Source organism: Sporisorium graminicola, chromosome SGRAM_21 (genome assembly GCF_005498985.1).
Source record: "Sporisorium graminicola strain CBS 10092 chromosome SGRAM_21, whole genome shotgun sequence".
NCBI classification, from domain to species: domain Eukaryota; kingdom Fungi; phylum Basidiomycota; class Ustilaginomycetes; order Ustilaginales; family Ustilaginaceae; genus Sporisorium; species Sporisorium graminicola.
Window position 1 is genome coordinate 122,107 of NC_043730.1, and position 23,134 is coordinate 145,240.

A 23,134-nucleotide genomic window follows, 5' to 3' on the forward strand; every position below is an offset into this window, starting at 1 on the left:
TTTATCAAAAGACAAGGAAGGGTCCCTGATAGTCAAGGGCCGGAAACGTTGCAGAAAGCGCCATCAAGCAAGAACGGAGGGGCCGTGCTCTTCATCCGCTTCCGCATCGTCCTTCTCCTCCATCACCACAATCATCACTGCTACCATTGCTGAGGCTCATTATATATCCGTTCGCGCGATTGGACCGTCAAGTTGAACTCACAGATTGGCACGGCTACGATCAAACGGGACTCCCGCTCGCTGACCGCGAGATGACCGCCACGCCTCTCGACCAGATGGCCGTGCAGCATGGTCTCGGCGACGATCAGGATGTGCCAGCCCTCTCGTCGCCACTACCTGAGCCTCAAGAGTCGGCAGCTCAGCAGCCATCTCGGCAGCCACCGGGTATCCACGTTGCCTCACACACCGGTCCCGCTCGACCTTCCATCAGCTTCGGCTCCCGGTCGTCGTCATCGACTTTGTCTTCTAATCGCGCGAAACCCAACTTGCTTGGCTCCGACGGCTTCGGAAAGCTTGGTGCGCATCTCTGGGCTCAGCGGGAAGAAAGCGTAGTGCGTAATCGCCAGGGAAGCGTGCTCAATCGTGGCCTCATTCTCAAAACCGATCACTTTGCCGGCGGCGCGCGTCATGCTCATCTCAACTTGCACCTTCAAGGCGCTCCCAACTTCCGTAAGGCAGATTGCTCCCTCGAGGTCTATGGCGTCGCACAACCAACCATCACCGGTCTCAAGACCATCCTGTCGGTGCTCAACGCTCGTCCCACCAAGGACACGACCGCATCGCAAAGCTTCGAATTGAGGTTGCCAAGTCATGTAGCATCGACGTCAGCCAACTTGCCTCAGACGACCTCGCCCTTCAGCTCGCCTTCCCTCAATCAGCCACAGGATGCTTCTGCCCATGGTAGCACGCGCAAGTCCTCGGCACAGCCAGAAAAGGCTCGCAGGTGCGTTTGGGTCTGCACAAGAGAGGAACCCGTGATCTACGTGGGTGGCAGGCCTTTCGTGCTGCGAGAAGCCGAACGACCTGTGAGCACCTTTGAGCTCAGCATGCGAGCTGACAACCTCGAGGCCATTGAATCTCGGCTCAAACAGGATATTTTACGCGAGTCGTCCAAATACGGCGGTCTCGTCATGGTACACGAAGAGACAGCCACCGGTCAGATCGCGCCCACATGGATCGCCGTCGACGAAGCTTCCGTTCACACAGTTCGCGAAGTGTGGGACCGCGTCAAGACCGAAGGCTGGAGGGTTGACTACCATCGTATTCCCATTGCGGAGGATCAGGCCATCGAGAATAACTACCTCGATGCCTACGCTCAAGTCATCAAGGATCTTGACCCCACGGAAACCAGTCTCGTCGCCAATTGTGGCATCGGCTTCACTCGAACCACATTTGCCATGGTCGCTGCTGTCATCCTGCGAAGAAAGCAGATGCTCTTGCTGGGCCACGAGGATCCCTTTGCTCCGCTATCTGGTCCGCAAAAGTCGCCGATACAGACGCCTGCCAACGGAACGCCTCATTCCGGCGTGGCTCGCTCGCTTCGCCAGGCTGGAGAGCAACAGGCGCAGAATCTTTCCCTTTTGCGTCTCATTCGCGTTCTCAATGTCAGTCTATCGACACGCGACTCGCAATCCACCATCGAGATTCTGCTCTCTAACCCAGCTTTGCTCGAGTCGCTTCGCAAAGCAAATTCGGGTGATTACGGCATCATCAGGCAGCTTGCTGGTCTTCTCGACGAAGGTCTCGAAAACAAGGCCATCGTCGACAACGCCATCGATTCCTGTGCCCACGTGACCAATCTGCGAGAGACCATCCTTTCGTCACGAATTCGATACTCGACAGACGCATTGGACGAGGCGCAGGCCGCTTCGCACCTCGAAAAAGCCGCCAAGTCGCTCGAAAAGTATTTTTTCCTCGTCGCATTTGCCAGCTACGTCAACGCTAGTAAGACGGCCACCTTCCAACACCGCTTTGCTAATTGGCTCAAGAATCGCGCCGAGATTTGGCGAGGCATTCAGCTCATTCGATCTAAGGGTCGTCGCCTCTACTTTTTCGATCCCGTCGGCGATCTGCGCATCCTCAGTGGAGGCAAGGCCGGCGAGCTGGTCGCGACCAACGAGAAGCTGCAGAGCCGATTCGGTGAGGTCTCCGGCCAGGGTGCCCAGGTACCGGGAGACGAGTTCGCCGACTATGTCATCCGCAATCGCGCCGGTATTGTCCTGCGTCCGTTTACTTTGCTCAAGTGCGACATCTGGCGCAAATTCATCGAACGCAATGCCGGTCTGCCCATCCGTGGCACCGTCAACTTCCGCCGCATCCCAGGAAGCAACATCTTTGCCACGGGTCAACCCACTGTGGACGGCATCCGCAATGTGGTTGCCGCTCTTCAGCAGCACTATGCCAGCAAGGGTGACACCGCGAGCTTCCCCACACGCACCGTCACCTGGATCAACCTGCGAGAGGAGCCCATCGTCTACGTCAATGGCAAGCCCTATTGTCTGCGTCAAAAGGGCATGTCACTGCGCAACATCAAGGCGTACAGTGGCATCAACTGGGACCGTCTTTTGCTGCTCGAAGACCGTCTCAAGAATGACGTTGTCAATGAGCTGGAATCTGGCGAAGGGCGTCTCCTTCTGCACACCGAGACATCGGACGGCACCATCATCCCCATCTGGGAAGAGGCGACCCCGGCCGATGTTGACACAGTCCAGGACATCATGTCTCATATCGGCACCGATTTCAAGGACAAGGTCCAGCTGCGCTTCCGAAGGATTCCCATGACGGCGGAGAAGCCTCCGGACTTTTCCGACATTAGCGAGCTTCTATCGGCGGTGCTTCAGGCCAACGTGGAGCGACAGCCGGTCGTGCTCAACTGTCAGCTTGGGCGCGGTCGCAGCACCATGACGGCCGTGCTCATCCTCATGATCACTCGATGGCTCCAGCAGGGACATAGCAAGCTTCCTGAAGCCAAATTGCAGGAGGTGCGCGAAGATGAGGATGGCTCAAAAGCGCTGGACAGCATCAAGGACTCGGATGGACTTCGACTCACTAGCTCGGCTCAGGACAGCGGCTCAACTACACCATATGCGCGTGATACTGTCAACGCCGACTTACTCGACGACGTCATTGGCTCTGACTCTGGCGATGGGAGCCAGCCTCCAAAGCGCGCTCCTTTGAGCTACCATGTCATCAACAGCCTGCTGCGTGTCATCCCCAGAGGTCTCGAGGTCAAAAAGATGGTCGATGACTGCATCGATCAATGCGCGACGGTGACCAATCTCCGCGAAGCCATCGAGGAAGCGCGTCTCGCCGCCGAAGACACCGAAGACGAAGCACTGCGCAAGAAACACATTCAGAGCGCCATCCACAACCTGCGCAGATACTTTCTGCTCATCGTGTTCCAGTCGTACCTCACCCAGACTCGACCCGACCTGCTCGAGGCATCGCCGAGCTTCCGCTCATTTGTCACTCGCCAGCCCGTGTTCGATACCATCGCTAAAGAGTTCGACAAGATCGACATATCGACCATCATGCCGTTGCAGAAGGTGGATGCAAGCGATGGAGTGGCGCTGTCGGACGAGGTGCAGGAGGTGGTTTCGCATCGCAATGGAAGCATCTTGTCGGCGTACACGATGCTCAAATCGGACTTTTTCAGCGGCATTCTCAAGCTGGGTTTGCCAGAGCGCATCGACGGTATGCCGAACCTGCGTGGTGTGCCGCTGCTGCTGACGCCGCCCGGTCAGGCGAATGGGGCGAATCAGCCGTCGACGCCGATGACGCCTAAGACGCCGCTCATGGCGCATGGTCGCGAGACATGGGGTTCGGGCATGCCTACTGTCGACGGTCTGCGTCGTGGCTTGACGCGGATGGGCGCGGCGCCCAACGGACCAGCCAAAGTGGTATGGACTTCGCTTCGAGAGGAGCCTGTGCTGTACGTTAATGGCCGCCCGCATGTGCTGCGTCTGGCCGACCAGCCGATCACCAACATCGAAGCGACCGGCGTCACCACAGATGTGGTGGAAGGCATGGAGTTGGCACTCAAGAATGACATGCTCAAGGAAGCTGCCGAGCGCGGAGGACGTGTGCTGCTGCACGACGAGACCGAGATTCGCCAGGGTGAGTTCGACATCATCCCGGTGTGGGAGACGGTCAAGGAGGGGGATGTGCTCACGCCGCGCGAGGTATATGAGCTCGTCCAACGCGAGGGGTACAAGGTGGACTATGCTCGACTGGCGATTACGGACGAGCAAGCTCCCGTACCTGCGGTGTTTTCGCAGTTGGAAGAGCGCGTGATCACGGCGCTGCAGACGGGGTCTGCGTGTGTGTTCAACTGCCAGATGGGGAGAGGACGTACGACGACAGGCATGGTGATTGCGTCGCTTGTTTCCACGGTGTGGCATTATGGCGACAATCTGGTGGCCAGCTACGAGATGTCCGGGTCCATGGTGCTGCCCGCTTCTGGTTCGACGGACGAAGCTACAGGGGCGCAGGCGGTCAATGCGACCGGCGACGACGATGAGTCGTTCGGACAGCCCAAGGACAACCTGGACAACCGCGAGGACGTTTTGCGGCTGCAGGGCGAGTGGCGCACCATCCTGCAGCTTGTCGGCGTGCTTTCGCATGGCAAGCTTGCCAAGAAGCTGACAGATCGCGCGATCGACCGGATGGAGGCGGTGCAGAACCTGCGCAAAGCCATCTACGACTCGAAACTTCGTGCAGATAATGCAGAGGTGGGCACCAAGAAGCACAAGCATCTCAGTGCGGTGTTCACCAACTATCTGCAGCGGTACGGCTATCTGATCACGTTTGCAAACTACTTGTTGGAGAAAAGCGAGGCGGATGGGTTTGTGCCGTTGTGGCCGGCTTTGGGTGGGGGTGGGCCCATGGTGCCTTTGGATGATGGGCAGGAGGATGCAGTGGGTGGTCGTGGTGGCGGGAGGCAGAGATCCGAGTCGGTCTCGTCGCAGTTGTCGAGCTCGACGGCGTTTACGAGTTATACGGATGGTGCAGGGAGGAGGTTCCCGTCGTTCTTGGGGTGGCTGCAGCCGAGGAGGGAGATTGGAAACATTTTGGGCCGCGATAGGCTCGAGTGAGTGTAAACGTGGTGGGGCCGGTGTCGCAGCATTCAATGGAAAGTTGGAAGCATTTGAGAACGAGGTGTGACATTCAATGGAGTGATGGTCTGAGCCCGTCAGCAGGTTCTGAGCAAGTGTGTTGGGTTGGGGAGGGAGGGAGAGGACGGCGATGCATGGCACACACACACAGGCAGGGAGGGACGCACACCACTGACATGGCTGGGTTGTGAGAAAATGTAACATTAACTGGTTGAGAAGGATGCAAAAAGAGAGGCAAAACAACGCGCATCTAGACGGTTGCGATCATGCGGACAACAAGACTTGGGCGACCGGCGAGTCTGCTAGCTTCCAAGGCCGACGCTACGCTTGATAGGCGTAGGCCTCTAAACACGACAGTTGTTGATGCCGACAATGAGGATATCGCTAGCGCCGATGTTTTCGAGCTTGTCCATGATGGTGGCGACCTCGGCCTTGAGGACCATGCTGCTGACGGCGTTCCAGTCCTGCTCCTCCAACGGACTTACGGTGGCGGCCCTCCTGCCGGGCGTGATGGCGAGTGCCTGCTGCAGGTCTTTCTTCTGAACATTGTACTGGCAGAGCACGTATTTGGATGCGGCAATGACACCTCGGATGCGCGCGGTGATGAGGTTGATCAGGTTCGTGTCGGAGCGCGTGTGCGGGGTGGAGGGTTTGATCAGGACAGCTTGGGAGGTGAGGAGGTTGCTGATAGCGGTGAGGCCACAGGCACGCATGGTTTCGCCGCTCTCAACAAGGTCGACGATGCCGTCTGCGAGCCCCAGTGCGCACGCAGCCTCGACCGACCCGCCGACGTACTCGATTTGGGTCTTGACCGCCTCGTCCGCGCCCAGTGTGCCCGCAGCGCGTCGTGCCGCCGTCGCTTTGGAATCGAGCTCCGCAAAGTACTTTCCCGCGAGGTAGTCGAAGCTCGTAGCGACCTTCTTACCCACCAGGTCCTCGACACTTGTGATGTTCTTCCCAGCATTGGCGGGCAAGACCGGGTCCGGAATCTGCACCTGCAGCGAACACTTACCAAACCCAAGCTGCAGCGTCTCGCTGATGAGACCAGACACCTTCTCGCCTGCTTCCGCTACCATGTCTTGACCCGTGATACCCAGGTCGACGTTACCCTCGCCAACGAAGCGTGGGATGTCGGCTGCGGGCAAGAAGACAAGTGCAATCGGCAGGTTCTGCACCAGCGCGACGTCCAGGCGGTGCTGGCGCTTGAACTGGATATCGGCTCCCGAGAGGATCTCGAGACATTTCTCGTACAGCCGCCCCTTCTTGGGGATGGCAAACAGCAGTCGGCCGTTCAAGTTTTCCGCGCTGAGCAGGTTCGACATTATGGCAGTTCCTTAGCGAAGAGCGATTCGAATCAGTGTGCAAGGCGGATGTGTAAAATGAGCTCGAGTTTCGATGCGTTGCCGAGTGCTTGAAATCGTCCCTGTGCAAAGCGCACTGTGTAGCAAACGATTGGCGAGGTAGTGGATTGGCGCCAAAGTGGGTGTAAGGAGGTCGAGGATGTGGAAACGCGACAAGAACGAAAGATGGATGAAACCATATCGAAATCAGATCTTCTTCTTGCTGGAAATCGCTCATTGCGCATGACTTTTTTCGGCCAATGTGTGCATCCCGAAGATCCGCCGTTGTGCGGCCCTTTTGATCCTCTGCATTTGCCTTCTCATTTCTTCTTAACCGAGTCGGATCGGGCATTCCCAAATCAAAATTTTATACAGTTGCAGGTCTGCAATCGAAATACTCGCCTCGAGTCACCGAGAAAGACACAGAGGCCGCCCACGTGCAATGCAATCCAGTACACGAAAAAAGGTCACTGCACACGCTGACAGCGCCCTCGGCCAGCTCCGACAGAAGCAAAATGCTTAGCCGTGGAACAACAGAGACCCTTCTCATTCTCACTCGCTCGAGTGCTGCATGTCGCCAACATCGTCCTCGAAAAAAGGTCGACCAGCGGTGTCGAAGACGAAGCTCTATTCCTCATCACATGTATAAGGAAGGACTAGGGATGGTGTGGAAGCGTGGAGCGGTGGAGCCTGTTGAGCTACGCAGTCGCTGGTCAATGGTGGTGATGGGAATGGCTATGGCCGTGCCCGTGTCCGTGGCTGTGATCATGCGAATGAGAGGAAGGCGCATGACCATGACTGTGTTCGTGGCCGTGATGATGATCGTGACCGTGATGATGGTGTCCACCGTGATCATGCTGGCAACCACCAAAAGTCTGCTCGGCACCATCCTCCTCATGTCCCTCTCGCTTGACACAGACAGTCAACTCACCCGCCCTCTGCGTACCACGTAGCATCTCACCCGCCATTAGCCCCCTCCCTGCTCCGATGCTCGGCGCCAGCTTCTCCCACACCCACTTGGTCATCTCGAAGCAATCGTCGTCCGATGCGTCTGCCCGCAGAAACACCATTACCGACACCACCAACGATGCGCTCTTACCGCCAAAGTGCACGCCCCTTCCACCGCTGCCGCCACCGCCAGACAACATCCCCGACCCTCGATCCGCCTGCACCAACGCCGAAGTCGGCGGAGTCAGCTGCCAAACATTAGGCGGCGGTACGTACGAGACGAGCGGATTCTGCTCGACCACTTTGAGCGCACGCTTGAGCTGCTGCTTGTTGGGCGAAGCGTCCGAAGGTGCCGTCTGGAGCAACACTTTGCCCAGCGCCACCGACGCAGGATAAGCGACGTAAAACATGGAGACCGATTCGAGCCCCGCCAGAACCTTGTCCAGCGCTGCTACCTGAATCGATGGCATGGTGAGACCCGCAAACAGCAGCGCCGAGCTGAAAAATAGCACCGTCAAGCTGAAAGGATTCGCCAATAGTGCCAAGAGTGGCCATGCCAGTTCCGACGGCCGCATCAGCACCGATCCGCTGCGTCCGTGACGGGGTCCGCCGGGCGCACCACCCGACGCAGCAGTACTGATGCCGCAAGCCGCAACCAACTTGGCATGATTGCCCATGACGATGTTCGAGAAGACGCAGGCTGCCAGCGACAGCGCCAGCAACAGATTGGGCATCACAATTCCCAACGAGTGCTCGGCATGTGCATGCGAATGGTCGTGCCCTGAAGCCGATTCGATCAGTCCATCCGTCGCGGGCGAGCCATCTCCGCTGCCACCTTCCAGCAGAGCGTGTTCGACCGATTCCTTAAGCACGTAGACGCTAGCAAAGAGCAGGTAAATGGTCTGTACAAAGTGGAGCAGCGTCGAGACGCGGTGCATGCCATACGGGCGCTTCAAAGTGGCGCCCTCCGGCTTGCCGCTCCTTCTGCGCAGATCGCTGGCGTGCTGCTCCCACTCGAGCGCCCAGTCGGAGATGGCGCTGCTCAGAATACCCATCGCATCAAACACGACGAGGTAGCCCAGACCGGTCGCAGAGAGGGAGTCGACCTCTTGACCCGCCATCCATAGCGCCGCGCCCAAGCCAAAATGTGAGATACCGAACAGCAGCAGCGGCCGCGAGGCTTGAGGAATGTGTCCCAGCGCTGACACGGTACGAGCGTGCAGCGATCGTCGATGCTGATGGCTGTGACTGTGGCTGTGATCGTGGTCGTGGCCGTGGCCGTGATCGTGATCGTGATGATGCGTGTGCGAGTGATGCTCGGCGCTGGCGTCAAAGGGTGCGGCATAGGAAGCGTCCGAATTCCAAGACGTTGACGAGGTGGATCTCTCCATTGCGTGACCGTTCTGCTTAGGCGTTATTGGGCTGAGTCCAGCGTCGAGCATCGCAACACTGTGACGATGATGATGTCCACGCCTGCTCTTGGTGGGGCTCGGACTAAGATCGCTGCCCAGATGATTCGGAGTCTCGAGCTTGTTGTTGTTACCGCTGCCGCTAGGTTGCGATTGATTCGCGGTAAGCGCAGCAAAGCTAGCGGAACGGGGCGAGAGGGCGCTGGCGTCGGTGCTTACAGTAATCTGAGGACGATTGCCGCTACCGCCACGACGGTGCATTTTGGATGCCGAGTCGCTGAAGGAGGTGCTGCTTGCCGAGGTGCTCTGTGCTACATCGTTGTTGGTGTCGCCACGCTGTGCAAAGTGCTCGCGCGCTTTTACGCCGTCTGCTTCCGCTTCGGCCTCAGTGCCTGGCCGCGGGAAGAAGACGCTAAGATTGCGACTGTGCACGCGAGAGTGTCTTCGCGAGTGTTCGCGTCGTTCAGCGAGAGTCATGTTGGCGAGATCGACGGTGCTGGGCACGGGCAAAGATGCGCCGTTTGCGTGCAGGCCACTGAGATCTGCGACACTGTCAATGTTCTCGTACAAGGCTTCATCTTCGGCGTCCTGTTGTGCGCTCTCGTCGACAGCGCTATGACTGCGGTCGGAATCCGGGTGCTGCGTCTCGTCCGAAGGGGCAGTGCTCTGTGGTTGACGTGATTTCAAGATCCTTTCGGAACTTTCATCGGGAGATGTAGTCATAATGGTGTTTTGCTCGTGCTTGTGCGGTTCGACTTCCTTTTCTGTCGGAGACGAAGCGCCCGGAAACTTGTCGGTGAGCTGTTCTGGCTGCGAAGGGGGCTCAGGAAGCGAACGAATGGAAGAGTTTGAGGTCTTCTTGGCCGGCGGCCTTAGAGTGGAAGGGTAAGAGCCACTGGCAAGTCGTATCGAAGGAGATCGGGAGAGGTTGGAACCAGAGCTGCTGGTGGTGCTGAGGCTTCTCGTGCGAGGTGGCGTAGCTGCGAGTGTGTTAGGAGCCGAATCGGTGGTCTGCAAGAACGAACTGCGCTTGTGCAAAGGAGGGGGGTTGCGGGTCGATGACGCGTCGAGGTTGTGATAAAACGAAGACGCGGTAGGAGAATGCTGTGCCGCTGGAAACGTGGGCGAGGATGACCGAGAGGATGAAGAGGGCGGGTGTAGCAACGAGGAAGGGGACGTGCCTCGACGATCCTCGTACTCCTTGGTGATGGATTTGACGGAACGTTTATGAGTGAGAGTCGAAGCGTTTCTTCCATGCGGTGGGTCTAACGGTGACGAGGGTTCTACGTTGGATGTGCTCGAGCCATGCGCGCTGTTGGGGAAGTTCGCCAGGCGTGAGTTGGAAAGGACACAATCACCAGTAATCGTCGCAGAAGAGGTGTTGCTGTTTGGCGAAGGCGAGCGGGAAGATGGTGCGTTGTGCGTGTTCGCCGACGAAGGCATGGGCACAGCTTGTGGTGCCAAGGATGTTGATGCAGTTGAGCGTGGTGCTGCTGACCTGGCAAAAGCTGGAGCAACACGAGTGTCACGCGCCGTTGCTCGGAAGGAATGTGCGTGTGCGTGCGGTCGGTTGGTCCGAAGAAGAAGAAAGAGGGCCGTGAAGTGAAACAAACAAAAGCACCGAGTTGGCATGAAGAGAAGAGACAAAAAGAAGTGATAAGCACACCGCACGGAATAACCGAAGAGGTCTTCTAGCCAACTTGGCCTGCACTGCGTGTCACAAAGAGAAAACGAATGAAGCGGCATGCACCGTGCCACCCTTTCTGTTTCGAATCGGCTTTGCAAGCAGCACGCACACGCCTTTTGTCTGTCCGCCTGCACGCGACGGCGCTCTCTCGGTTTGGTTGGAGGTCGGTATGCATGCAATGACACTCGTACTGTATCACACTGTGCACCGCTCACGACAGCAACATTGCACGATGCCGAGACAAATAGACACAAAGGCTGGCAGTTTTCTTCTTGCTCTCTTCGATGGACACGCGCGCGCCTTTGCGACTTTGACCTGAGAGCTCGCACGACCTTCTGGCAGCAGCACAGCAAAGTGTCACTTTTACTTTGATTTTTGGCCACGTTTTTTATGCCTCAATTTTCGACCCCAAAATATCCACAACTCCGCTTCAAGGCGCAGATGTCCGTCACCAGTGCTCATCCGGCCACTCGAGATAGTGCGAATGCATTTTTGCGACCTAGACACGTATAAATACAGAGGGGAAGGAGAGTGCAAGCAAAGCAACTAGGGAAAAGGACAGGAGAGCGTAGAGACGCGAGGACAACAACTGATGGCTGCTGGTAGGGCGTAAACGAAGGAGACTCTACAACAGGGTGCAAGGAGGACGGTGCGGCTACTTTCCAGAGGAATGGAGATGCAGGTCGCCTAGCTTGTGCTCGAGCTTCTCGACCAACCCTGGCTCCTTTTTCGCTGCAGGCGGCGCCGAGGAGCTGTGGTTATTGCCATCATCGGTATCGAACCATTCGTTGGCCTCACCATCTGCTTCATCCTCGTCCTCGCTATACAGCTCGCGCTTGGTGGGAGGCGATATCTTGCCGGCTTCACCTGCAAACGGCTTGTCGTTAGTCGTCGACGAGGACGCGTCTGACGCACCTCCAGCCGTTTGCAACGAGGCCTGACTCCCGGACCGGCTCTCGCTGGCCAGCTGGGCAAACGTGCGAAATTTGGTCGAAGCACGCACGGCAGCGATGGCCGATTTCCAGCGCTTGCGGTAATTTTCGCGCAGTCCGGCCGAAATGTCGTGCACGCCTTGCGTCTCTTCGCTGTGCTCGGTGAGCCAAGGATGAGCCATACCCTGGTCGGCCGTGAGCCGTTTCTTGGGATCCACGGTCAAGCACGCCTTGACAAAATCCTTGGCTTCGGCGCTGACGTTCTTCCAGTATCGGTCGTGGAACTCGACCTTGCCGCGCTGCGTTTCCGCCGCCAACGCTGCGGCGTCATCCGAACGGAAGGGTGTGTAGCCACACAACATGGTATAGGTGATGACGCCGAGACTCCACATGTCGACCGCTTTGCCGTGTCCCTTCTTGGCAAGAATCTCGGGCGCAGCATATCCAAAACTGCCGCACACCGACGTTAGCACCTCATCGTCGTCCTTCATGTGTGCTGCAATTCCAAAGTCGACCAGCACCACATTGGCATCTTCTGCTTTGGTTCGATATAGGATGTTTTCCGGCTTGATGTCGCGATGCACAATGTTGTGATGGTGTAGGTATTGGATCGCAGAGAGGACGGCACGGATGGTGCGACACGCATCCAGCTCTGTGAACCGTCCACGTTCCAAGATTCGCTCAAACAGTTCACCGCCTGTCGCCTCCTCAAATACAAGGTAGTACTGTTGTACGCAGAGAAGAGCGAGAGATAGGGTGTGAGCGATGACACTTTTAAATACCGATCGAAGCTGTTGTAGACTCACCTTATCCTTGCTCTCAAACCAATCCAAGAACTTGACCACATGCGGCTGATCGAGCCCCTTGAGCACGTTCATTTCATCCTTGACAATCTCATCGTGTCCACGCAGGATGCGTTTGCTGATCACCTTGACGGCGACATTGATGGGCGGGTCGGCTGATTTCCACGTCGCTGATCTGACAATGCCAAACGTGCCTTCTCCGAGCGTCTTTTTGAACTCGTATTCCTTCTTCTTGACGTAGGACTCGGGCTGCCGCGCGAGTGGGTTGTGAAATACCATTGTGCTTGAGAGCAGAAGCAGACACTGTATTTCCTTTGCTGACAAAAATAGACTGTGTCGATTAGATGATCCGTTTCGGCTTGTCGACGGTCCGTTGTGTTTCGGATGGCGATTTCGATCGAGCTCCGACAAGTAGATGCGGCAGGGATGAACTGCCTCGCGACCAAGGGTCGAGATCCTTTATGCGTGAGCTACCCAAGGAACAGCCGAGAGATTGCGGTAGAGTCTGTAGCTGCGATTGGGCGAGGTATCGAGCGAGTTAAGATGGAAGTCCTGAGCAAGAAGCGTTGAGGTGTGAGCGTGGACTCGACTTTAGGGAGGAATTCCTTCGTGTCCTCCTGCACACACACACACACACACACACACACACACACACACACACTATCTCTCTTTTGACTAAACGCCGGACGACTCTAAATCCTTTTTTTTTGGAATTCACATGCACTCTTTCAGTCACCATCAAAGCAGCCGGGTTCCAGACCCGATGAAATCTTACTCGTTACGCGCATTGGGCAAGTCATCTTTTTTCCGTCTAAAACACCGCAAGCGCGTCAGCAATATATATTCCCGACACACACGAAAGAGTCTCGAGAAGCACAGGCGATCTTGCGATTTGACTATGCAGCATATGCCATTTGAATGCATACGACGAGAAACAGCACCTTGATATGAATAATCGGCTCTCACCACTTCTCTACCGAGGGACGGAGATCGATCTCAAAGGCCCACACGCTGCGTGGCTGTCGAGCCGTGTCGAGGTAGACCTGCGCGATGGCGTCTGCATCCATGCGCGACTCAGCAGGGTAGTCCGAGCCGATCAGTCGGTCGGTGCGTTCCGTGACGATAATGCCGTCGATGATGAAGTGCGAGACATGAACGCCCTTGGGGCCCCACTCGCGCGCCAGACTCTGTCCGAGCGCACGCAGGCCGAACTTGGATGAGGCGAAAGCAGCAAAGTTGGCGCTGCCCTTGATCGATGCCGTGGCGCCCGTGAGCAGGATGTTGCCCAACGGCGCTTTCGGATCGCTGGTCTGCGAAAAGGCTGGGCTTGAAGTGATGGCTTTCAGGATGGCTTGTGAAAACACAAAGCCACCGTAGCTAATCGTAGCCACACCCATCCAAAAGCACAAAGCGTCAATATGGTGGCTCTGGCTGTTTGTCAGTACCGAAAAGTACACTCACACTTGCGTCTTGAAAGCCTCCTCGACTTGGCTGGCCTTGGTGTCGAGGAAGCTAGCACGCACAAATCCTCCACCCGGGTTGAACACGCCAGTGTGGATGGCGGCGCCTTGGTGTTGAGCACCCACCTTGCCGCTTGAAAAGTCTTGCTGGATCTGTTCGATCGTCTTGTTGACCGACTGTTCATCTTGCACGTCGACCGCGTACGCCGCTGCATGACCGTGCTGACCCTGAAGTTTATTGATCTGCGACGCAAGCGACTCGAGACGCTCCTTGGATCGTGACAGCAGCGCAACCGGATGTCCCTGCTCGGCAAATTTGCGAGCCACGCTGAATCCCAGCCCAGGTCCTGCACCCACCACCACCACGATCTGCTTGGCTGCGTAGGAAAATGTCATCTTGGATGGATTAGGCTGCGCAGAGTACCCTAGAAGTCTTGTTGATAGAGAGTCGGAGGCGAGCAAGTTGGACAAGGTGAGGTTGTCCTTTATATAGCCGAACCCTCACAGACGACAGAGACATGCACGTCCCTCGCAATTTCGCAGGCATTTCGCCGTTGCACAAAAGACCCTGCAGCGCGGCAACCAGGCTTATGAAAAGGACGGATCACAGATCACGTCACCCTAGCTCACTCTGCCGTTACCATCCTGGCTTAATCCCGAGCTCATCATATCCACAAATTGCCGCGGGGGGCGGGGGCGAATACACAATCTCACACGAACATGGTGTCGCTCTCAACCTCCACTCGCTGCCGCCCGTCCTCACAACACGCTCGATACTCGACAGCGCAAAAAAAAGCCGATGACCTTGCTTGACTGAGTGCTATGCGCGCACATTACACCCGACTGCCAGAGTCGATCTGACAGAAGAGTGTCGCCGTTCATGCTGTCGTTGGTGGCTCTACGATGGACACACAGAATCGACCATACAGCGAAAGTGCCGAGTACTGCAACCCGTGCGCAACTTCCACCTGGAAAGGCGCATACGGTACCTTTTCGCCGTCGATGCTGATCAGTCCTCCCATCTTGAGCTTCTTGTCCCCCTCCCTGCGTCTGGGCGTCACGCGAATCGCCTCCACCTTCAGATAGGTCATGGCCTTTTGGTACACGATCTGACCGCTTTCTGCGTATCCGTTCTCTGGTACTTTGGCAGCTCTGCCTCCTGCGTGCAGGATCATGGCCACGTCGATGGTGCCGTCGTTGGGAAGCGCAAACGGGAACTGCATCATATCGCGGCTCACGTACGGGAGCTTGCCACCGTACAGACTTGCGATGGGCTCTTGGATGCGCATCCAGCTCGAGCTCGAGCTCGGTTCTTCCCCTTGGGGACCTGCGAGAGCCGCGGTAACCTGTCTTGCTGGTCTTGTCTGGCTTGTTTGAGATAGCAAAGAGTGCGGCCACGAGGGATCGCTCATATCAAAGGGCGGCGGCGAGCGGGCATCTGAAGCGAGCGGCTCGGTGACAGCGCCGTGAGATAGATACTGCGACACCGATGCGGAGCCAAAAGATTGGCCATCAGACTCGACCGTTCCGTCCTGGTCCACCGCCGCCGAAGGAGTGTCCCGATAAAAGTCAACGACCCGTTGTCGCATCTCTGCCCTGCTTTTGGTGCCCCGCGCTCCGAGCTTAATGTCGACGTCGACCTCGCACTTAGCGTTGCGTATCACCGAGGTGGCGTAGCCTATAGCGAAACGTGTATCACCGAGTGCACGGAGATGTTCGGTGCCGAGATCAAGATCGGCAAGGATACCGATCGCCTGGGACAGGAACGAGTAGTATTGTACAAATGGCTTGGAGGGCGCGTCGATCAGTGTAGCAACGTCTTCCGATCCTCGTCCGCTCTGATTCAAGTCACCGTCCAGCGCCCCTTGACGTTTGGCTCTCGCTCCGCCGCGCTTTCCGAGCGAGCTCGTGGGCGGTTTCCCTGGAACGGGCACGCCGGGGGGAAACGCCGAAGCGGGTTGCGTGACGCTCAGCAGGTCGAGCTTCATCGGACGGCCCTTGATGATGTTGAGGCACGCGAGAGCCAGACTGAATCCATGTTGTGCACCGAGAAGGTTGATGGAGATGGCATTACCGCTTCCAGCAGGGATAGGCGCCAGTGGCAGGGCCAGCGCCTGCCTTGCGTCTGGTCGCGTGGCAAAGCCGTTGAGCACCTCGTGCCACAGACCGTCACCGCTGACGATGGCCACAGCATCGTGGTTTTGAACCTTGAGGTCGCGTGCGATTTCAACGCCGTGCATACGATGCGTTGTAACGGTCACGTCGAGCTTGCAGCCTGCTGCCTCGAGGATGGGTCGAGCACGACTCTCAAACAGCTGACGACCTTTGCCGGGGCCTCCGGCCGGATTGACGAGCACCTTGATCCTCTTGTACGGCTTGACGTGCTTGTACGCTCTGCTCATGACCACGTCGACCCACGCCTGCGTCTTTGCTTCTATATCAGCTCCACTCTTGGCGGCAAGGACGACGCGAGCCTCGATTTTGACCAGACGCAAGGTCGAGCAGGGCCCTTCCAGCTGTTCTCGAAGTCGTTCGGAGCGCTGTGCCGGCGTGAGCGCCTCATAGGTCTGCTGTGGGAGGCATTCCATGCACTTGGGCGGCGCCTTCTCCTTTTTGAAAAACGAGAATGGCCCGGTAGCTTCGTGCCCGTTTGGATGTACTGGCGGGGATAGCAGGCGTACAAGGAGCGAGCCACCGTCCGAGTCCGAGACGAAGGACGCATTGAGCACCAAAGCTAATGGCACTCGCACGTACGCCTTGGTCGCGATCGTATCTGCTTGCTGCTTGTGATGGCCTCGGACCACAAAGAGGAACTCGTGGTCGCAGCCTATGGACGCAGATTTGCCATCGATAGAAACATCGACCACTGCGCGGGTGCCGCCGTTTGCCAGTCCGTCCGCCATTACGTGAAGCCAGGTTGAGATACTCGCGCAGGTGGTGGAAATATTGCGGCACGATGGGGGCTCTCGAGCTGGCCGCTGAAACTCGGACGAGGGGGATTCGGTGGGGCCACGACGGTGGAGTGGAGGGGAAGAACGTTGCTGAGTATGGTGTTCATAATGACAGAGCTTTCCGAACGAATCTCAGGGTCGATTCTGCAAAATCGTCTGCGTCTGCGTGTGATTCTGAGACGCATTTCCCGGTTGCTCCGAAATTGCCGTCTCTCTCCCACCGCTAGACGATGGCAGAGCCGATCGAAACATCTCGTCTAACGGCGAGCAGCCGATGTAATACTAGCGCTTGTAGCGCTTTGACGAGGCTGATGGGGTGAAGAGCAGGCGAGCAGTGAGCAGCTTTGCCGGAAGTTGCGTCTCTAGAGCGCGAATCGACTCGACTCACACGCGTATCGCCCCGAGAAGAAAGAGTCGGCTGCACGAACTGAGAGAGGTGGCCTGAGCGGGCGTCCCAGCTTCCAAAATAAAAACATAAGGGTCCGAAAAGGGATCACAAAAAGCATAGCAGCTGTCTGCGCGGATCATCCGAACAAGTCTCACACACAGCTGCTCAGACGCATTAACGACGCAATCACAGAGCACTCACGACGCTCAGCGGGCTCAAGGTCAAGGGTAAATAAGTTGCCTCACCGCTTTGCTCCTGTTCCGCACTCGGTGCGCAGCCGTATCGAGGCAAGAGGGGTCGTCTGCGAGCAGGATCCCTCCTCGAATCATCACAACGTTCGCTCGATGCCTCCCCCCGCAGATGCTGAAGACCGGGCCGTTTCGTTCCTTCGGGAGAGCCTTCCCTTTGCCCACAGCGACGAAAAGCCGCACGTCACATTGACTTTTGCACAGTCTCACGATGGCAAGATCGCAGGCAAAGGTAAATCGCAGCTGGCGCTCAGCGGCCCTGAAAGCATGCTCATGACGCATAAGCTCCGCACACTCCACGACGGTATCTTGGTCGGCATCGGTACGGTCCTCAACGACAATCCGCAGCTCAACGCACGACTTCTCTCAAGTCCACCTCCCGTATCACAGCTGCCACGGCCGATCGTTCTCGACTCCGGGCTACGGATGCCGTTGTCCTGCAAGCTCATACATAACTATGCTTCCGGATTGGGACGGCAACCATTGGTGCTGGCGTCAAGTGGCGCCAGCCCGGCTAAGCGATCTCGACTGGAAGAGGCTGGCGTTGAGGTGATTCAGCTTGCCGGCAACACCTTGGCAGGTCTGCTCGACTGGACGACGCTTCTGAAGCGTATCCACGACGCCGGCATCCAGCGACTCATGATAGAGGGGGGCGCTGCGGTCATCGACAGCCTGATGCAGCAGCCACTGCTGATCGATGCCTTAATCGTTACCATCGCGCCAGTGACCATCGGTGCAGATGGCTTTGGCTTTTCGGCCAAGCTGCCAGATGCTTCCGAGGCAGACGTCTCCCAAGCGTGGGCAAGTCCAAATCGTGCTGCATTTGGGAAGGACGAGGTCGTCGCGTGGCGAAAGCGTTGATCTCAAACATGCTGGCAAAGTCAGCCGCTGTCCACACGCCGCAGCCTGACTTTATGTCGACATCTTCAAAGGTGATGTGCCCACAATCCCGACGAGATACACACTACCAAACATCAAGCTCTCCGAAAAGCTTCGGCGGCTACGTTCGAAAGTCAACTTGGATCACATAATCTAACTATCTGCCGCTCACTGCAACGCTGGAAATGGGAGCATGTCGACCAAATCACCGAACAAAACTGATACTCGCATGCTGCTCCAAGGGATGGCGTGGAGCAGCTCTAGTCGTCTGCCGTCGATGCATGCCGCTGGCCATCTTGCCATTCACTCAGTGTATGTTTCTCAGAGCACGGACATCCCTGTCCAGGCCGTCCGCCTCTTTGTTCTGATCCGCCAAGATTTTTCGCCAAACATGTTTGCACGCACACTTAATGCAAGCAATTGTGACAGCTGGGCAATGGAAAACATAGACACAAGAATGACCGGAGACGAGCGGACCGCTCCACCCTTGTTATCAAGGTGGATCTCCGGGTTGAAGTCGCCATTCTTACGTCCCGTAGCTTCACTTGACTCCGCAAATTCCTCTTCCATCAGCGACCTGCCTTTGGTTGTCTGGTCTGAAGACCCGAATAATGGGTATGCGATATAAGGTACGAAGTTACTCCTGCCAACGACGAATACCGTCATTCGGAGCCTCTTTTTACGGTCCGATTCTGGGTCATGGAGCCTCAAGGAACGAGCCGGGCGCTCGACATGCACACCGTAGTCCCGCGGATCTCGAACGCGTTGTGCCGCCGATACCGACCCGCGGTTGAACACGTTGAATACGTATCAATTAAGGCCTGGAATTGTCGCCCCGCTCAACTGAGGACGGATCATGATTGGACAGACTCGTATCGTTTCGGTGCTGTCCGATCGGTGAATTACCCTCCGATAGGCCCGTCCGCCCTCTGAAGCGGTCGATGGAAGTTTATTGCGAGTTGCCGACGGCGACTCGGCAATGGATGCGGTGACATTTCGAGCCCCGCACCTTCCCTGACAAGACCTCGTTAAGCTGAGCCGAACAATGGCAAGATGCCAGCCACATGCATTTTGACCCCATCCATTTCGGTGGCGCGGACGGACGACAGACCCAGCGTTTTGCGTCTTGCTCCCGTTACCTAGCATGCCTAGCGCGACAGCGTAGCGTGTTTTTGCTCGGGTACGAGCGTGATACAGCGAGTCGGCATGCTGCGACCCACCATTTTTATTGTCTGTTCAACATTTGAACTACAGCCTTTCCGAACAGGGAACGAATCGGTTATGTTTGCATATTCGACCGACGAGCGGACGTTGCATGACTTACTGGTCTAAGGCCGTGATATCCTCCCGTCGTATCGCAGCACAAGCCATGACAAATCAAGATAGAACAGGCACCGTCGCGTCGGAGTTGGGCTCAGAGCGAGCCCATCGTGACTCCAGGCGTATGAGCTATGTACAATTCTGCCTGCAGAATCAGCAGAAAGCCAATGGAGAAGTGAAGGCAAACACGTGGCATGTGCTTTGAAACATGCAAGGTTGCTGAGAGATCAAGTCTTCCGGCTCAATGCAGAGAAATGAGCCTTATCTCGCATGCCACACTAGTTCTGTACAGCCGCGGCTCGGCAAGGGCTTCCGCGATTCAATGGATTTCAAAGGAATGCTCTCGCGGAAAGCAGAGCAACCGCAGACAGACAGCTAGGAAGACACGGGCGAGTTTCTGTACTGCTGGTGTTGCCTCGTGGTGACCTGGGTTCGGGGAGGCGGAGACGCAGAAGGAGGTGGAGACGGAGAAGACGGGGACGGAGGAGGTTGCGGAGAAGGAGGCTGGCTGGTACGCAGGAAGCCTTGAGCTGGCCAACAACACTTCTCGTTCTGACCGAATTGCCGGATCCATCTGAGCCGCCGAGAATTCGTCGCCTCTCCAGCAATGGGGACCATCAATTCAAGACTGAACCGAAACAATTGGAAAAGAAAGTGCGGCGCCTTTTCGGTGTGGATATGTAACAGTACCGGAAAAACGCATTTCTGGGTCTGAAATTCCCACGGTAAACTGTCTGTTCTCGAAGATCTTCGAGTGTTTTGCCATCGTCGCATACGATGCTCACCCAAACACCGACCTCGACTCACATGGGCAAAATCATCGAACAGGATGTTCGAGCCGCTGTCATGGCGACTGCGCAGCCGGCTTCCCGGAAAGGCTGTAGGGTGACTCGCGCTAAGTTGGTGCGGCTGCCACATCACTTTCGGCTCCGCATTCTTAGAAGACCTCGAGATGCCTCACATGCACGTGATTGCGGGTGTGCCTGGCGCATGCACAATTGTTCCAAGTGGCGCATATTCATTGTGAAAAGAGGAAATTTGTCACGAGATTCCGTACTACTAGTACGGCATCTGATAGCCGAAATTCCTGGGTTCAAACGAAGTTCGGTCTTTGAATTGCGTTGCTTGCGGTGCGGCTTCGAGTTTACTGTACAGCAGAATGAGGACCTTTTTGTTTTTCGGGCACGCGTGTAGACTGCCATCCCGCGACCATGCTCGTGTGCATTTCATGGGGCTCAAGTACGTGAGAGGATGTTTACGACATGCAGTGAGACAGGATGCGGACGGATTGTCCGATTCCACGACGAGCATCGGTTCGTGCAACTTGCTGGAATCACTTGCTTGCCGAGCTGGCTCTTGTCAACAGAGCTGTTTCCTCGGTAGATTCATCAAAGCTGCCAAGCTTGATTGATTTTAAGCACAGGCAGCGCTCGCCCCGGCGATTGCACTTGCATGGCTAGTTGCATATCTCGAGCAATCGGTTCTACCATCGTCCAGCACTGGCGTTCTTCGACTCAATTGGGCTTGAGTTTCTTGTCGGCTGCTGCTCTGCCAGCGTCATGCTGATTTTGCAGAAAATTTAAGCGAAGACCACCAGAATCGGCTCAGCTCACCCAAAGGAACGCCCAAAAGGGTGTCTCCGACATGGTTCAGCTTGACGCTTGGGTTTGCAATTTCTCGATGCAGTCACGGCTCTGCACGGCACACGACATAGCACCATGCCGCGGCAAGTGTATCTCTCTCCTTTTCTTCAAGCGCCTTGCTTCCGTGCCTGCATCACTTCTTGGCATGCAGAACCATGCCGAACGGTCGCAATGCAGCTCGGATGACAAGTGCAGTCGCAGTACGCTTGACAAATCACTTCGTCTCTCGTACCGCCAGGCCAGGCCTGGTCAACCGAAGCCTCCAGTATGTCGTGCTGTCCCACGATTTCGGGTCTCATTGTTCGGTTCGACCACCTGGCGACGCACTAGCTCCCGTCCATGTTCTCCTTGCCATGTACCTGTAGATACTTCAAGAAGAGTTCGCAGTTGGTTTCGGGCAGCAAATCGTGGGAATTACAGCGGTATGCTTAGCTGATCATCTGCAAGTGTTCGGCATGCTCCGCCACGTTTCAGCCTTTGCAACCGTTCACAAGGGCATCGAAAATGCAACTTGGCGTTTGATTTTTAACGCTTCATGCCGACGCAAAGAAAATCTTTCTTCGTTGGCTTTTGCAGCTCAGTTGCTCATGATTCTACCCAATCGCTTCCTTCAACCTTGTCGTCGTGCATGGGTCCAGTCTATTTTCGGCGTGACGAACGGATACTCGACCGTGCAGTCGCACTTCCAAGACACTATGGACTAAGCCTCAGACCCCTCGGCTCGGTCCAGTGTCGGCACCTGCCTTTTCAAATGCCGCGTTGATAGCGAGCGACAAAGGGTCTACTTTATCCACTTGAAACTCCATGCGAGCTTCGTGCAGGTCCTGCTTGGTACATTCCCGACCGGTGTTAGCTCAACAGTCCGCCAGAAGAAGAGCTGCTGGCACGTTCTGGTCTCCACTGAACGAGAGGCAGGAAAGTCAAAGAGTCTTGTGGAGTGGGACAATCTTCCGTACGATGCAAACTTTTCCTTCTCCAGCCCACAGTCTCGCTTAGGCGGAGTTCGAGCCTTTCTCGAATCTTGAACCTTCTGCCTGTGTCTGAACTCCGACAGACCGAGCAGTGACTCAACGGTGCTGGTCACGCTTCCTTCGGGGATGCTTGGAACCAAATCCTATTCAGGAAGAAAAACGGTATCGCACTTCACCACCCCAGTTCCCTACACGACAAACGGCACCAACGAAATGTTGTCGGGCCTCGGTGTTCTTAGCACGTCTCGTTTGCTTTGTCTTTCGATGAACAAGCAGACATCATCCCTTCCGGCGCGGGGAGCCTTCCTGACGCACACCGACTACTTCGAGCACCGAGTTACGGGACGATCTAACATTGTTCGAGATTGTCGTCATCCTTGTGTCGCTGCTTCCACTGTGCTGGGCTTTCATGCTGTTTCCGAATAAAGACATCTTGTTTGAAGCGACAAAGATGATCAAGGTCGCAGACTTAGGGGCTCGGGGCTCTTGCCGCCGGGAAAGCGGATAGGACGGCAGGAATAGAGAGTGAGAGACCAGACCCGCAGCTCTAATTGAGACATTTTCCATGTGGAACGGATTGTGCGATCCAAGTTGACCGGCACATTGTTCTTTCGGTAGCTTTGGATTTGTGCTCATGTGCGTCGAAGGCATCTCTCGAACGGTTGTCTATGATCTGATTCGATAGTCGAGTTGGCTTGTCCAATCAAATGGAGATGGTACAATTTGGGTTTTTCTTCTTTTTTTCCCCTTTTCCTTTCCTTTTCTCCTTTTTCTCCGTTTCCGATTCCGACACCGACAGAAAGTTGAGGCGAGACAGGGATGGAGTTAGCAGAAAGTACGGTAGAAGAGGCGTCGCTTGAAGCGGAACACAACAGTCCGTGACGAGAGTCAGTAAGGCGGAGAAAGTTTCACAGGACAGTGCATGCCTCGGAGCCGACCTACAGTAAATCGATCCGGATTCACTTGCTGTTTCCAACGACGCGACGCGACCCGCTTCACCAATCAGTGCAAGCAAGGCGGCTGGCGGATCTCTCGACTGCC

General features: G+C 56.3%; 7 protein-coding genes across 7 annotated transcripts; 2 read left to right on the forward strand and 5 right to left on the reverse strand.

Moving 5' to 3' along the window:
* Positions 1-251: 251 nt before the first annotated feature.
* On the forward strand, positions 252-5,093 carry EX895_003501 (uncharacterized protein; the record flags this gene model as incomplete). The annotated part of the gene is made up of 1 exon (XM_029884099.1): positions 252-5,093. One exon carries the CDS (start codon positions 252-254, stop codon positions 5,091-5,093), a length of 4,842 nt encoding a protein of 1,613 aa, XP_029739472.1.
* Positions 5,094-5,458: 365 nt separating this feature from the next.
* EX895_003502 (uncharacterized protein) lies at positions 5,459-6,436 on the reverse strand (the record flags this gene model as incomplete). Its single annotated transcript, XM_029884100.1, has 1 exon — positions 5,459-6,436. The coding sequence occupies one exon, from the start codon at positions 6,434-6,436 to the stop codon at positions 5,459-5,461; it is 978 nt and encodes a 325-aa protein (XP_029739473.1).
* A 655-nt stretch (positions 6,437-7,091) lies between these two features.
* EX895_003503 (uncharacterized protein) lies at positions 7,092-10,254 on the reverse strand (the record flags this gene model as incomplete). Its single annotated transcript, XM_029884101.1, has 2 exons — positions 7,092-7,213; positions 7,386-10,254. 2 exons carry the CDS (start codon positions 10,252-10,254, stop codon positions 7,092-7,094), a joined length of 2,991 nt encoding a protein of 996 aa, XP_029739474.1.
* Positions 10,255-11,153: 899 nt separating this feature from the next.
* On the reverse strand, positions 11,154-12,512 carry EX895_003504 (uncharacterized protein; the record flags this gene model as incomplete). The annotated part of the gene is made up of 2 exons (XM_029884102.1): positions 11,154-12,155; positions 12,237-12,512. 2 exons carry the CDS (start codon positions 12,510-12,512, stop codon positions 11,154-11,156), a joined length of 1,278 nt encoding a protein of 425 aa, XP_029739475.1.
* A 683-nt stretch (positions 12,513-13,195) lies between these two features.
* On the reverse strand, positions 13,196-14,089 carry EX895_003505 (uncharacterized protein; the record flags this gene model as incomplete). The annotated part of the gene is made up of 2 exons (XM_029884103.1): positions 13,196-13,610; positions 13,695-14,089. The coding sequence occupies 2 exons, from the start codon at positions 14,087-14,089 to the stop codon at positions 13,196-13,198; spliced, it is 810 nt and encodes a 269-aa protein (XP_029739476.1).
* Positions 14,090-14,571: 482 nt separating this feature from the next.
* EX895_003506 (uncharacterized protein) lies at positions 14,572-16,596 on the reverse strand (the record flags this gene model as incomplete). Its single annotated transcript, XM_029884104.1, has 1 exon — positions 14,572-16,596. The coding sequence occupies one exon, from the start codon at positions 16,594-16,596 to the stop codon at positions 14,572-14,574; it is 2,025 nt and encodes a 674-aa protein (XP_029739477.1).
* Positions 16,597-17,376: 780 nt separating this feature from the next.
* On the forward strand, positions 17,377-18,141 carry EX895_003507 (uncharacterized protein; the record flags this gene model as incomplete). Its single annotated transcript, XM_029884105.1, has 1 exon — positions 17,377-18,141. One exon carries the CDS (start codon positions 17,377-17,379, stop codon positions 18,139-18,141), a length of 765 nt encoding a protein of 254 aa, XP_029739478.1.
* Positions 18,142-23,134: the final 4,993 nt, after the last annotated feature.